The sequence below is a fragment of the Macaca mulatta genome, chromosome 9, assembly GCF_049350105.2.
Source record: "Macaca mulatta isolate MMU2019108-1 chromosome 9, T2T-MMU8v2.0, whole genome shotgun sequence".
Lineage (NCBI taxonomy): Eukaryota > Metazoa > Chordata > Mammalia > Primates > Cercopithecidae > Macaca > Macaca mulatta.
The window spans coordinates 19,537,450-19,553,372 of NC_133414.1; the positions used below are offsets into that span (position 1 = coordinate 19,537,450).

The window sequence follows — 15,923 nt, forward strand, 5'->3', positions numbered from 1 at the left end:
TAATGGCTGAATGATATTCCACTGTGTATATGTACCAAATTTTCTTTATCCATTCATCTGTTGATGGACACTTAAGTTGCTTCCAGATCTTAGGTATCATGAACAGTGCTGCAACAAATGTGGGAGTGCAGATATCTCTTCAATATACTAAATTCTTTCTTTTGGGGATATACCCAGCAGTGGGATTCTTGGTCATATGATCATCATGGTCATTCAGTATGATACTAGCTGTGGGTCTAATGTATCTAGTTTTTATTATGTTGAGATATGTTCCTTCTATACCCCATTTTTTACAGTTTTTATCATGAAAGGATGTTGAATTTCATCAAATGGTTTTTCAGTATCAATTGAAATGATCGTATGATTTTTGTTCTTTATTTTGTTAATGTGATGTATTACGTTGACTGATTTTCATATGTTGAACCAACCTTGCATCCTAGCTAGGGGATAAATCCCACTTAGTCATTATGAATGATCTTTTTAATGGATTGTTGAATTCAATTTGCTAGTATTTTGTTGAGGATTTTTGCATCAATATTCATCAGAGATATTGGCCTGCCCCTCCCCTCCCCTCTCCTTCCCTTCCCTTCCTGGTGTGTCTTTGTCTGGTTTGGGTATTAGGGCAATACTGGCCTCATGGAATGAGTTCAGAAGTACTCCCTCCTCTTCTATTTTTTGGAATAGTTTGAATAGAATTGGTATTAGTTCTTCTTAAATGTTTGGTAGAATTCAGCAGTGAAGCTACTGTGTCCTGGGCTTTCCTTTACAGGGAGACTTTTTATTATGGCTTTAATCTCATCACTTGTTATTGGACTGTTCAGGTTTTGGATTTCTTCCTGGTTTAATCATGGTAGGTTGTATGTGTCTAGGAATTTGTTCATATCTTCTAGATTTTTCCAATGTATTGGCATATGGTTACTCATAGTAGCCATTAATGGTCTTTTGAATTTCTGCAGTATCAGTTATAATGTCTCTTTTTTCATCTCTGATTTTATTTATTTGGATCTTCTCTCTTATTTTCTTAGTCTGCCGAAAGGCTTGTCAATGTTCTTTAACTTTTCACGAAACCAACTTTTTGTTTCATTGATCTTTTGTATTGTTTTCTTCATTTCAAATTCATTTACTTCTGCTCTGATCTTTTTTATTTCTTTGCTTCTACTAATTTTAGGTTTGGCTTGCTCTTGCTGCTCTAGTTCTTTAAGATGCATTGTTAGATTGTTAATTTGAAATCTTTCGTCTTTTTCAATGTAGGCACTTATAGCTATAAACTTTCCTCTTAATACCACTTTTGTTGTATCTCATAGGTTTTGGTATGTTGTGTTTCCATTATCATTTGTTTCAAGACATTTTTCTATTTCTTTGTTAATTTATTCATTGACCCATTGGTCATTCAGGAGCATATTGCTTAATTTCCATATATTTGCATAGTTTTCAAAAATTCCTCCTGTTTTTGATTTCTAGTTTTATTCCATTGTGGTCAGAGAAGATGCTTGATATTATTTCAATTTTTAAAAAATACTTTGAGACTTGTTTTGTGACCTAATATATGGTCTGTCCTTGAGAATGACCCATGTGCTGAAGAGAAGAATGTGCATTCTGCAGCCATTGGATGAAATGTTCTGTAAATATATATTAGATCCATTTGGTCATATAGTGCAGATTAAGTTTAATGTTACTTTGTTGATTTTCTGTCTGGAAGATCTGTCTAATGCTGACAGTGGGGTGTTGAAGTCTCCAGCTGTTACTGTACTGTGGCCTATGTCTCTCTGTAGCTCTAATAATATTTGCTTTATATATCTGGGTGCCCCAGTGTTGGGTGCATATATATTTAAAATAATTAAGTCCTCTTGCTGGATCGACACTTTTATCATTATATAGTGACTTTTCTCCCTTCTTACAGTCTTTGTCTTGAAATCTATTTTGTCTGGTATAAGGATAGTGACTCCTGCTTTTTTTTTTTTTGGTTTCCATTGGCATGGAATATCTTTTTCCATCCCTTTATTTTTAGTCTATATGTGTATTTATAGGTGAAGTGTGTTTCTTATAGGCAATAGATCAATGGGTCTTATTTTTTTTAATCCATTCTGCCAGTCTATATCTTTTGATTGGAGAGTTTAGTTCATTTGCATTCAGTGTTATTATTGGTAAGTGAGGACTCACTCCTGCCATTTTGTTATTTGTTTTCTGGTCATTTTCTTTCCTTCCTTTCTTCCTTTAGTGAAGGTGATTTTCCCTGGTTATATGATTTAGTTTCTTGCTTTTAGGTTTTGTGTAACCATGGTATGTTTTCTGTTTGAAGTTACCATGAGATTTGCAAATACTATCCTATAATCCATTATTTTAAACTTACAGAAACTTAGCACTGTTTGTATAAACAAAAACCAAGAAAAAAGAAAATTAATAAAAACTCTACACCTTAATTTTGTCCCCCAACTTTTAAACTTTTTGTTGTTTATATCACATTGTGCTGTCTATGTCTTGAAGAGTTGTTATAGTTATTGCATTTCATTGATTTATCATTTAGTCTTTCTACTTAGGATAGGAGTAGTTTACACAACAATTACAGTGTTATAGTATTCTGGGTTTTTCTGTGTACTTACTAGTGAGTTTTGTACCTTCAGGTGATTATTATTATTCATTAACATCCATTTCTTTCTGATTGAAATAGTCCCTTAAGCATTTCTTATAGGACCGGTCTAGAATTAATAAAATTCCCCAGCTTTTGCTTGTCTAGGAAAATCTTTATTTCTCCTTCATGTTTAAAGAATATTTTCACAGGATATACTATTCTAGGGTAACAGTTTTCTTCCTTCAGCACTTTAAATATGTTATGCCACTATCTCCTGGCCTGTAAGACTTCCACTGAAAAGTCTGCTGTCAGACATATTGGAGTTCCGTTGTACATTTGTTCCTTTTCTCCTGCTTTTAGGATCCTTTCTTTATCTTTGATCTTTGGTAGTTTGCTTATTAAATGCCTTGAGGTAGTCGTCTTTGGGTCAGATCTGCTTGCTGTTCTATAACCTTCTTGTACTTGGATATTGATGTCTTTCTTTAGGGTTGGAAAGTTCTCTGTTATTATCCCTTTGAATAAACTGTCTAACCCTATCTCTCTCCCTATCTCCTCTTTGAGGTCAATAACTCAGATATTCCCCTCTGAGGCTATTTCCTAGATTCAGTAGTTGTGCTTTTTTTTTTTTTTTTTTTTTATTCTTCTGTCTCCTTGGACTGTGTATTTTCAAATAGCCTGTCTGCAAGCTTACTATTTTTTTCTTCCACTTGATCAGTTCTGCTATTAAGACTCTGATGAATTCTTCAGTATGCCAGTTACACTTTTTAGCTCCAGAATTTTTAAAATTATTTTTTAACTATTTAATATTTTAAAATATTTTATTTTAAATTATTGGATTCTTTTAAATTATTTCTATCTTTGTTAAATTTATCTGAATTCTGAGTTCCTTCTCTGTGTTACCTTAAATTTCATTGAGTTTCCTCAAAACAGCCATTTTGAATACTCTATCTGAAAAGTCACATATCTCTGTTTCTCCAGAATTGTTCCCTGGTGCCTTATTTAATTCATTTGGTGAAGTAATTTTTTCCTGGAATATCTTGATACTTGTAGATATTTGTTTGTATCTGGGCATTGAAGAGTTAGGTGTTTATTGTAGTCATCACTGTCTGGATTTGTCTGTATCCACTGTTCTTGGGAAGGCTTTCCAGATAGTCCGAAGGACTTAGGTGTATGATCTATGCTGTATCTGCTTTAGGATACAGATCTGCTGTATCTGCACCCCAAACCCTGTAACACTGTAGTTCTTGCAGACTCATACAGGTATCACCCTGATGGTCCTGGACAAGATCCTGGAGAATTCTTTGGATTACCGGGCACAGACTCTTGTTCTCTTCCCTTTCTAAGCAAATGGAGTCTCTCACTCTCTGTTCTGAGCCACCTGAAACTGAGAGTGGACTGACACAAGCACCACTGTGCCCACCACCACTATGACCACACTGGGTCAGCACAGCACTGGGTCTCACCCAAGGCCCACTGTAACCACTCCCTGGCTATGTTTGCTCAAGGCCTTGGGACTCTACAATCAGCAGGTGGTGAAGCCAGCCAGGTTTGTGCTCCACTCTTCAGAGTTACAAGTTACCCCAGTTCCCCGGCAAGGTCCAGAGGTGCCATACAGGAGCCAGGATCTAGAGTCAAAAACCTTAGAAGTCTACCTGGTGTTCTACTGTATTGCAGCTGAACTGGCACTCAAATCACAAGACGTAGTCCTTCTTACTTTTCCCTCCGCTTTACGAAGGCAGAGGAGCCTTACCCTGTGGCCAACACCACCGCAGGTCCATGGGGAGGGCTGCCAGACTACCACCAATGTTCCCTTAAGGCCCAAGGGCTCTTGAATCAACTTCTGGTGAATGCTGCCTGGCCCTTGGACTTATGCTTCAAGTCAGTGGACTCCCCTAGGCCCAGGACAGGTCCAGAAATCCCATCCAAGAGCCAAGTCCTGGAATCTGGGACTGCCCCCCTGGCTCTAAGAGTCTGTTTGGTGCTCTAACACACTGTGGCTCAGCTGATACCTGAAGACAGCAAATCTCAGAGCCTCACCCAAGGCACTTGACATAGTACTTGAGTATCACTGCTGGTTGTTTAAGGTCCAAGTGCTCTTCAGTTAGCAAGTGACAAATCCTGCCAGGACTGGGTCCTTCCCTTCAAAGAAGCAGGTTCCTTTCTGGCCCAGGGAATGTTTGGAAATATTGTCTGAGAGCTAGGACCCGAAAACAGGACCTTGCAACTCTAGCAACTCTAACCACAGCCCCATCCTGCTGCTGTGGCTGAGCTGGTATCCAAGATGCAATACAGAGTCCTCCCCACTCTTTCCTCTCCTTTCCTTATGTGGGAGTAAGAAGTCTCTTTTGGGATGATAGCTGTGCAGCCTGGGGTTAGGAAAGGGATAATGCCAGCATTGTCCTGGCTGGTGTCTCTGTAGGTCATGTGCCGCACTCCCCAAGTCCAGTGTCTCTGGGTCCAGTACAGAACTAGGACTCATGTAAAAGTTGCCGTCTTTGTGGCCTAGACTGCCTTTCAAGTTTATTAGCACCCCAGAGCACTTTAGCCTGAGGTGGCAAGGCTTGTGGGGGAAGTCAGGTTCTAACTGCTAAGATCAGGGGTTCCCCTCTGGCTATGGCTGGTTTAAATGCTTCCTCCATAGGCGGATGTCAGCTGAGTTTGGTCCTGTTTTCCTTTCTGCTATAACAGGACAGCATTGAGTTCAATGCCTCACAATTTCTGTGCCCTCCCACTGTCAGTGCCCAGAGATGCTCTCTGCACCACACTGCTGCTGCCAGAGAGGCAAGACTGTTTTTTCTACCTCTTCAGTGCCTGTTTCAGTAATATGAAGTTAAAACCAGACACTATGAGGGCTCACCTGAATTTTAGTTTTTATGAAGGTGCTTTTCTTGTGTAAATGTTTGTTAAATTGGTGTCCTTGTGGGGAGGTGATTGGTGGAGCCTTCTATTCTGCCATCTTGCTCTGTCTCCTCCAGTTTTTTTCTTTAGCTCTTTGAATATATCATTTCACTACCTTCTGGTCCCCATTATTTAGATGGGAAGTCAGCCATTAACTGTAGTCATGTTCCCATGTAGGTGATGAGTCATTTTCTTTTGCTGCTTTCAAGATTTTATCTTCTGTTGTAGTTGTTGATTTTTGTTTTTGTTTTTGTTTTTTTTTGAGATGGATTCTCACTCTGTTGCCGAGGTTAGAAGTGCAGTGGTGCCATTTCAGCTCGCTGCAACCTCCACCCACTGGGTTCAAGCGATTCTCTTGCCTCGGCTTCCTGAGTAGCTTGGATTACAGGTGCCTGCCACCAAGCTTGGTTAATTTTTGTATTTTTTTTTTTTTTCAGTAGAGAGGGGGTTTCACCATGTTGGCCTGGCTGGTCTTGAACTCCTGATCTCAGGTGATCCACCTGCCTCAGCCTCCCAAAGTGCTGGGATCACAGGCCTGAGCCACCAGGCCAGGACTCAAGATTTTGTCTTTGACTTTCAGCAGTTTGACTGTAATGTATCTGGGTGTGAATCTTTTTGTATTTATCTTACTTGGTGTTTGATATGCTTCTTGAGCATGTATGTTCAGGCTTTTATATCAGATTTTGAAAGTTTTGGCCATTATTTCCTCCAATATTTTTTCTAATCCTTTCTCTTTCTCCTTTCTCTGACTGCCAATATGTATACATTGGTACACTTGCTCTTGTTACAGGTATCCGACACTTGTTCTTTTTCTTTTTTCTTTCTGTTCTTTAGAATGAATTATTTCTGTTAATCTATACTCATGTTCAGTGATTTGTTTCTTCTGCCCTCTCAAATATGCTGTTGAGTTCCTCTAGTAAACTTTTTGTTTCACTTATTGTCTCAATATTCTTCAACTCCAGAATTTTCATTTGGACGTTTATATAATTTAGATTTCCTTATTAAAAATTGCTATTAATTGATTTATTATTGTCAAACTTTCCTTTAATTCTTTAAATATAATTTCCTTTAGTTCCTTAAACATAATAGCTCCTTCAAAGTCTGTATTTGCTAGTTCCAACATCTGGAAATACTGAGATGTATTTATTGACTGCTTTTTATTTCTATCACTGTTGATAACATTTAGGAAAATTCCATTTTAATCATAAGTAAGAAGATGTATAAATCCATATAAATTTACTATTATATTTATTTCTTCTTTGTACAAATTATTTTTTAAAAGCCTAGAGCTATACTGAGGGAAACTAATCTGCGATCTTTAAACTGACTGCCATACCATAGTTGCATTAGAAAACAAGATCTAGTTTGTTTCTAGAATCTTTTATCCCTTTCACGACTTTTCTCTCTTTTGCATATACACTTAAAAGGAAAACAATTTGATTGACTTGACTAAAGTAATAATTAATCTACGATGGATGTATAATGCCTCCAGGGAATAATTTCCTAAGGATAAGGCCAGTTTCATCTTTAATTTACATTTTTATAGAAAAAGAAAATACTTGACTCAATGGAAGGCATTTTCTTTTTTTTTTTTTTTTTTTTTTTTTTTTTTGAGACGGAGTCTCGCTCTGTTGCCCAGGCTGGAGTGCAGTGGCCGGATCTCAGCTCACTGCAAGCTCCGCCATGGAAGGCATTTTCATTGGTGGAAATGTCCATTCCATCATCTCTAGGGCTTAAAAATGATAAGAATTCTTTGTAAGGGAATATCTATGCTGTAGCTATGTGACATTGTGACTATTCTGAACTTACCTATTCTATGTGACACCAGATTTTATATGAAATTTCTAGAACTCGACCAACTCCTCAACACTCTCTGGACCAGAAGTACTTGTATCAAAAAGGATAAAATCCATCAACTTCAAAGGAAACAAAACAGCATAATAACCCCTGATCAGGACTATTCTAATTTCTCTTCATCCATGGACGAAGAGTCTGAGGATGGCCCAATTTCCTGGGATCAGGTATTGCCATTGTTTCTCTTATGCAAGTATTTGCTACTGTCAAAGGAAGCCCAGCTGTGAAAGTTTTACTAGAGTTGTAGAAAACTTAAAGAATATTGTGTATTATCATGAAAAGTAAAAATATTCTAGTTCCACATGTAGTTACAGTTTTCTTTCTCTAAAAGTGTATCTCTGTAGACATAAAAACAAAGCCAAAGTATATAGGGGAATGAAATATATTGCTTTTTCTTCCCTTGAGTTCAGATCAAATGAATTAATAATTAATTCAGAAAACATATTGAGCATTTTATGCACACCACTAATCATCCTGGGCACGAGAGATACAATGTTGAACAAAAATAGGCACGTATTTTTGCTATTACGTATCTTAAAAGTTAATTTCTGTTACTTCTGCCATGTATAAAAGGCATCTGTTGAAGCCGACTCTTTCAAACTCATGTTTACTGTATTCAACTGCAGGTGACAAGAGTTGATTTCCTTATTAATCCATGTTTTTGAAGTTTCCTTAATTAGGGCCAACTCTCAGGAAGAGAGCAAATAGGGTCTCTTCGTGGAGATCTTATTTGAATAAAGAATAAAGGTTATTTCTTAACATTTTGGGGTTACTTAAGGCATGCATCTTCTAAGAATGCTGATAATCATTTTCTGTGCAAAACAAACACAATCTCTTCTCCAATAATTCTTCTCTATTCCAACACATGTCTTTCTCTGTGATTCCTGATGGGGTTCTAAAGCGGGACACCAGATTTGAGGACTCTGCCTATATTATTAGGTCAATGGTTTTCCAAGGGTTGTGCCTAGGCCAGCAGCAGCAGCATCACCTGGGAACTTGTTGGAAATGTACATCCTCAGGCCCCAACCCGGAATCTACTGAATCATAAACCCCAAGAGTAGTGTCCAGAACTCTGTCTTTTAACAAGCCCTGCAAGTAATTCTCAAAACTAAAGATTAGAAACCACTGCTTTTGAATATGTTTGTAAAGCTTCCATAGAAATCTGATAACATCAACACAAGTACAAACATATTTCAAAGTTACAGAGGAAGGAATAAAGATATTTTAAAGATTATTGCCTGCATAATCTAAATATTCATTTTCTTTTTAAAAAATAGGTCATGTTCAAAATTTTATAGAATATAATGAGTCCCCAGTAAGGACATTTATGTTAGTGATTTCAGAAGAAACTTACTTAATGACCTAAATGGCACAAGAGCAGCAAGCGAAGATTAAGGGCACAGAAGTTTGTGATAGAATAAACTTACTCTGTGAGAAGGTATTCTAAAACTAGAAACTATTCAACTTCTTGACAACAAACTGCAGGAAGGTGCATAGTATTCTCTTCTTGTTTCTTTCTCCATTCCTTTATTCACCAGTCAGGCATTTTCTGATAGGAATTGTATTATGAAACTATCATCAAAAGTTTGTTGCCAGTGTCCTTTTATTTTTGTCAATATTATTGATGATGAAATAATTAAATTCTGTCAATAACAAGTGGTGCAAAAGAGAATCTTGTCTTTGGCGTACATTATTTTGATAAAGGGAAAAAACCCACAAGTTTAGCTTTCTGTGGATGCTTTTTGTAGCAGAAACTTTCTGGAGTTCTTGCCCAATCCCTTACTGAGAAATGCCTTCCTCACCCACAGGAGTGAGGTTGGCACCCATGTTTGAACATCTTTATTCCATCTCCTACTACTTGGGCAAAACCGATTGAACTAAATGGACTCCTGACCCCAAGAGATACCATCTGCGGCTTTGCTGAATCATCAGATCTCTCTCAGGACTTAGAGATGCAGCATTCTTGGGCTCTTGGAGTGAAAAGTCACTTTAGAGTTGGGGCTTATATGGCCGTGAGTTTATGAGAGAGGGCCAAACTGTGAAAGGAAATAGATCTATGGAGAGGGAAACAGGAACAAGAAAATACTCGGCTCAGGGAGGGAATGGAGGGCGGGCGTGGGAAGAAGGTTGTGGGCAGAGATCATGCATCTTTGGTTTCCCAGCTTCAAGTTGTCATTCCTTATGAAGTGTGGGCATTCTTTCAGTCCCTGGATTCTTTGAGACCATCTGTGCTTTTCTAATACAATCCCCTCTTGATTTTCTGATTTCAGTGGGTTCTGTTCCATGCACCCAAACATTTCCTGATCAAGATAAAACTTTTTATCCATGAAATCATCTCTAAAGATTTTTATGTGGGGGAAAAAGACAAACAGCAACTGTGTCATCATTATTTACAGATTAGCAAAGTGCCTTTATTAAAACATCTCTAAATTATACAGCGTGGCACACCAACTCAGCTTTGCAAACCACTGATTTTTAAAACAATACCTTACTGATCGCAACTAAAGATCACAAAGACATTGCATCAGGGTCTTATTTCAATAGAAAACATCCATTTGTGAGAGCGAAACTACATACCACTCTCATTCACCTATTAAAACTTCTAAATTGTAATTTTTGACAATGTCAACCTTTATTCTGAGATGGACAAATGTCTTGTGGCCATTTTTAGAGACTGTGGCATTTGTTCTTTACTTATTCTTCTCTCTCATAAATATGCCTATACAGTATGAAAACAAATTGTATAGATTTAGGTAAAAATTAGTAAAGTCAGTAAGAAATAATGATGTTTTCAACTGTGTGTGTGTGTGTGTGTGTGTATGTGAAGAAGGGATGCCAATTGAGAGAGGTAGCTATATCATTTGGTATTTACACAGCAGCTGGTTGACATAGCTTTACCTTCAAAAATTTTACCGTTACTTTTAGGACTTCTGAAAGTACACGTTTCCTACACAGGCTGACTAAATCAAACAGTATTAAAGACAGTGACCTCATTACCGTAGGACTTCTGTTTATTGTATGAAGTCTTTGTTAACACAAATCTATCCTCATTGAAAAAGAACAAAAACATCAAAGTATCCTAAGGCTGCTGGTTAGAGCACCACTCAACACATTGTAAAACACAATGTGTCTTTCTAGGAAAGAAAAAGTGTGCAAAACTCGTACGAAATAATGCTCAGAATGAAAATGAGATATTGCAGACTTTGGTCAGAGATTTAAAATATCCTTAGGAATCACATGTAGCTGAAAGTTTGCAGGGAAACACGTGTCATACTGGCTTCATGTGTGTGTTCTAGCCATTCCATCTAGAATTCACTCCTCAAGAATGACAACTGGTGGAGAATCTAGTTTAAATATGCTGAGATTAGTAACAATGTTATATGTTTTCCTCACACAGACTTGCTTCTCTGCTAGGCAGCTGGTGGAGATATTTCTACAGAAGAGCCTCTCACCCATTTCTAAGGAGGACTTTAAGCAAATGAGTCCAGGGATCATCCAGCAACTCCTCAGCTGCTCCTGCCACTTGCCCAAGGACCAACAAGCAAAGCTGCCACCCACCACTCTGGAGAGTAAGTTCTAGATCTTCCTTCAGAAAGTTGATGTGCACAATGTATGCAATAATAATAGTAAACACAGGATACTTATTATATACCAGGCACAGTTCTAAACATTTTACATTTATCAACTCATTTAATCCTCCTAACAATGCTACAAGGTAGATATTATTATTCCCATTTTACAGATGAGGAAACTGAGGCACAGAGTGATTAAGTGACTTTCCCAAAGATACACAGCTGGGAGGTGATGGAGCTGCCATTCAAACCTAGGCAAGCTGGCCCTGGAGTCCTTGTTTCTAACCACAATACATACTACTCTTCGATGAATATTTTATATTTGTATATGGTTTATATGAATTAATTATGCCTTCTATAGTTGACTCAATCGTGGATCAACATAAAAGGCCATAGTTGAGAGGTGGCATGGTAAAAGAGAAAGCAATAGCATTGGAATCTGGATCGCAGAACTGAGTCACGCCTTCCTTCCTCAGATACTTCGTGATCTTAAGCAATTTCTCCCCAAGATGGTTTCTTTTCCAGCCCAGTAGAAAGCAGTGATATCCTATAGGGCTGCCTTTCTCACATCATGGCATGTATAAAAAATGAAAACACATTATGAGAAACCAAAGCTCAGTGGGCTGCTGTGGGATGAAGGTGACCCATCCAGGGAGATACCAGCCTCCCAGACGTAGCTGTCAGTCCCAGGAAGGGAAGGGATCATTATGTGCAGTTACCTGTATCCCACTGAGTCATTGCAATAGATGAGATCTCTCTGAGGGCTTCACTGGGTACCCGTGAGGTTCAAATGGGATAACGTGGACAAAAATGTCTTCAGTAAATTTAAAGCTCTGTATATTTAAAAGACAAAAAAAAAAAAAATGGTTGTCTGAGAACAATCCATGTTATCTAGTAAAAATGTGACAAGTAACTTACCATTGATATGAGGGCCTTAGATACATTATTTTCTCAGAGCTGTGTTTCTTCCTCTTTGAGATAACCTGCAATACCAATCATAGCTGAGCTGTTCAGCTACCCACCTCTAACTCACAGTGGATTCTGTAACATCAAGAGGCTTAATTGAAAATGTTAGGTGAACAAAAACATGCCAGGCCTAAATATCTAAGATTCCACATTCACTAAGAGAAAAAGAGCTTCATTAATAGTGAGCAGCTAAATAACTCAGCACTTGGTGGTCATTCAGTGAGGCTCAGAACACGGATGAAGACAGCACGGTGGCACCTAGGAGCACCCCTGGGCATGTTGACATTCCTACCACCTGGCTTGGGGCTGGAATGTATAGGCTGCTCGGAAAAGGGTTTTGAAATTAAGACCTATGAAAAAAGTTGTATCTCCTCTCGAATGAACTTCTAGACACTTCTGGGGAATAGCCTTCCTGGGAAACATCCCAACATGTCACACTCACTAAATAATCCAGAAAGGGGCCAGGCGCGGTGGCTCACGCCTGTAATCCCAGCACTTCGTGAGGCCGAGGCGGTTGGATCACGAGGTCAGGAGATTGAGACCATCCTGGTTTATGCGGTGAAACCCCATCTCTACTAAAAATGCAAAGAAAATAGCTGGGCATGCTGGTGGGCGCCTGTAGTCCCAGCTACTCGGGAGGCTGAGGCAGGAGAATGGCATGAACCCGGGAGGCGGAGCTTGCAGTGAGCCGAGATTGTGCCACTGCACTCCAGCCTGGGTGACAGAGGAAGACTCCGTCTCAAAAAAAAAAAAAAAAAAGAATCTAGAAAGGCCAGGTGCAGTGTCTCCTAGTACTTTGGGAGAGGCAAGGCAGAGGGATAGCCTGAGCCCAGGAGTTTGAGACTAGCCTGGGCAACATAGAGAGACCCCATCTCTACAAAAAGAAAAATTAGTCAGGCATGGTGGCACGTACCTGTGGTCTCAGATACTCAGGAGGCTGAGGCGGGAGGATCATTAGAGCCCAGCAGTTTGAGGCTGTGGTGAGCTATGACAATGCCATTGCATTCCAGTTGGGTGATGGAGAGACCCTGTCTTAAAAACAAGAACCTAGGCCTGGCGCGGCAGCTCACTCCTGTAATCCCAGCACTTTGGGAGGCCGAGGTGGGCGGATCATGAGGTCAGGAGTTCGAGACCAGCCTGGCCAACATGGTGAAACCCCGTCTCTACTGAAAATACAAAAATTAGCTGGGTATGGTGGTGGGCGCCTATAATCCCAGCTACTCGGGAGACTGAGGCAGGAGAATCGTTTGAACCCGGGAGGTAGAGGTTGCAGTGAGCCAAGATCACACCATTGCACTCCAGCCTGGGCGACAGGGTGAGATTCTATCTCAAAAAAAAAAAAAAAAAAAAAAAACCTAGGAAAACATCCCTGTCCTCAATCGAAAATGTTGCATTATGTGAATAGGGAAAGGCTTTAATTTCAAAAGTTCTTTTGAAATTATAGAAATGTATGATATCATACTGAAGAGAGGAGGACTTGGGGAGACATTATTAAGAAAATACTGTCCGTATACTGAAACTCAACCACTAAGCACCACCTTTGAATTTCCAGGAGTTTTATGGCCATGTACAAATTAAGTTTCAGATCTATTCAGAGTAGCTGCTCAGAAGTGGCTAAGAATTTAGTGGCCAGGTCAAGCTCTATTGTAATCATGGGAAACTTTAGAACCTGTCTGCAAGTTGCCTCACGCCAATCAAGACTTCGTGGCACCTATGCAGGGACCTGGGGTAAATTAGCAGAGTCCTGTGACCATAGGTCAGATACTTTATGGTTTCGAGGCTGTCCTTCCTACATGAAATCCAGTGAAATACGACCCATAGAGAATCTAAAAAGATTTGCTAACCTCTGAAGTTATGAAAAATTCATTTTCCTGCATGGGTAGGAGCCCACAGGGGTGGGGGGTTGCAAAATAACTGAAGAAGTTTCAACTTTGCCTTTTGCCTGGGAAATGTCATACCCTGATTTGTCATTGTGCTTTCTGGGCATTTTGTGGCCTTTTGCAGTTACCACTTTTCAAATGGGACGGCTTTAAATTTTATTAGATGTCCAGGTGCCCATGTTAATATTCAAATATCTTTAATTTATGTAATAAAAAAAAAGAATGGCATTTCCACATAGAGTCTATTTGGGGAAGAATGGGATATGAAACTTGGTTGAAGATTTTCAGGGAAGTTTCTATAACATGGGTATTTTTATTACATTAGAATGATGAAAGAAATGATGATGTAGGTGTCTGGTCAATACATGACATACAGTTTGCCATCTTAACCATTTGTATTTGCACAACTCAGTATATTCACATTGTTGTGCAATAGATAATAGAACTTTTTCATCTTGCAAAACTAAAATTCTATATCCATAGAAGAACAACTCTTCATTTCACCTTGCTTCTAAACCATTTCATAGAGATTCCATAGCAATGAAAATGTGGTAGTGGGGGTATGGGAATAGATGCTTAAAAGTTTTTTACCTCTTCTGAGTACACTACCAACTCTATTTTAATATTAGATCCCTGGGTAATTTAGAACTTATAGTTCAGTAAAGGTCCTCTTAATTTCAGAAGACTATTTTTCTGTTACCAATTATATTATTAAAATGATCTAGGCTGGGCCTGGTGGCTCATGCCCACAATTCCAGCTCTTTGGGAGGCCAAGGTGGTGGATCATTTGAGGTCAAGAGTTCGAGACCAGCCTGGCCAACATGATGGAACCCCGTCTCTACTAAAAATACAAAAATTAGCCAGACATGATGGTGGGCACCTGTAGTCCCAGCTACTCAGGAGGCTGAGGCAGGAGAATCGCTTGAGCCCGGGAGGTAGAGGTTGCAGCAAGCTGAGATTGTGCCACGGCACTCCAGCCTGGGTGACAGAGTGAGGCTCTGTCTCAAAAATGAAAATAAAATAAAATGATCTAATTTAAAGAGTGAACCTTTTAGAAAAATGCAAGAATGATGAGAATGAAATATTTTCTACTTTAACAAACTTTAAGAGGATAGTTTTTTGTTTTTTTTTTTTTAATTGCAATGAATTAGTATTTTGACACCAGGATTGTTTGATTTAACTTATTATATATCTATAGTCACTGAAGAAAGTGACAGTTTAATTTCGTAATTAGCTTTCCTCATTGTTTACTAACTAGTTTGCCATGACTTGTTAGTAATTTCTAAATAGGTAGAGAAATAAGCATTTGCTTTGAATATCCACAAGCCGATGAAAATCTCTATGTTATCTGTACTTGACTCTGAAAGCCATTTCCTCCTTCTCTTTTAATCTTATCTCTTCCCTTTTCTCCTTTATTTCTTCTCCCATCATATACATATATATGATTCCACATATATATCTGTGGAATGACCTCAGCATATGTATACACACACACACATATATATGTACATATGTGTGTATATATATGTTTTTCTTTTGAATAACCTTACAAATTATACTTTATAAATGTTTTTAAAAAGGAAGCCTAGAAACATGAAATTCTAAATATTCTAAAAATCGTTGCAATCATCCAAAATGTAGATTATTCAGATTTTTATTATCAACTGTAACACTTTCATTGGTCAGTTATCACCAATAACATCACTCATTTTAGTCACTGAAAATAATATCATTCTGGACATTACAAATAATTCAGACAGCTTTTGGAAGGAAGTTCTTCCAAAACGTGTACTCATTTTGTACACAAACATAGGTCTACAACAGGGCCAAACCTTACGCTTCCTATGTAAGAGCTACATTTTTGCCTTTGAGAAGTTTAAGATATGATTAAGTGAGAATTGTTACTAGTGACTGTCAGTGGATGTTGTAGTTTCAAGTGAGAGAAATTAATTTCTTTGAGGGTTGGAGGTGAGCTCAGTCCTGGCTTGCCACAACAATTTTTAGTAAGGGGTAGTCAGAGTAACTTCCAAACAACAGGATTATTTGAAGAAAGTCTTGTCTTAGTCCATGCTATAACAAAATACCACAAACAGATGGCTTACATAAACAACAGACATTTATTTCTCACAGTTCTGGAGGTTGGGAAGTCCAAGATCAAGGCGTTAGCAGATTCGGTGTCTGGTG

General features: G+C 38.5%; 1 protein-coding gene across 2 annotated transcripts in view; it reads left to right on the forward strand.

Annotated features, from left to right (window-relative positions):
* The window catches only part of SLC39A12 (solute carrier family 39 member 12), an 80,547-nt gene that overhangs the window by 16,891 nt on the left and 47,733 nt on the right, over window positions 1-15,923 (forward strand). For both annotated transcript variants that reach the window (XM_001092136.4, XM_001092018.4), the window contains exons 5-6: window positions 7,316-7,488; window positions 10,719-10,890. In XM_001092136.4, the coding sequence (XP_001092136.1) occupies window positions 7,316-7,488; window positions 10,719-10,890 (345 nt within the window). The remainder of the gene's footprint in view (window positions 1-7,315; window positions 7,489-10,718; window positions 10,891-15,923) is intronic.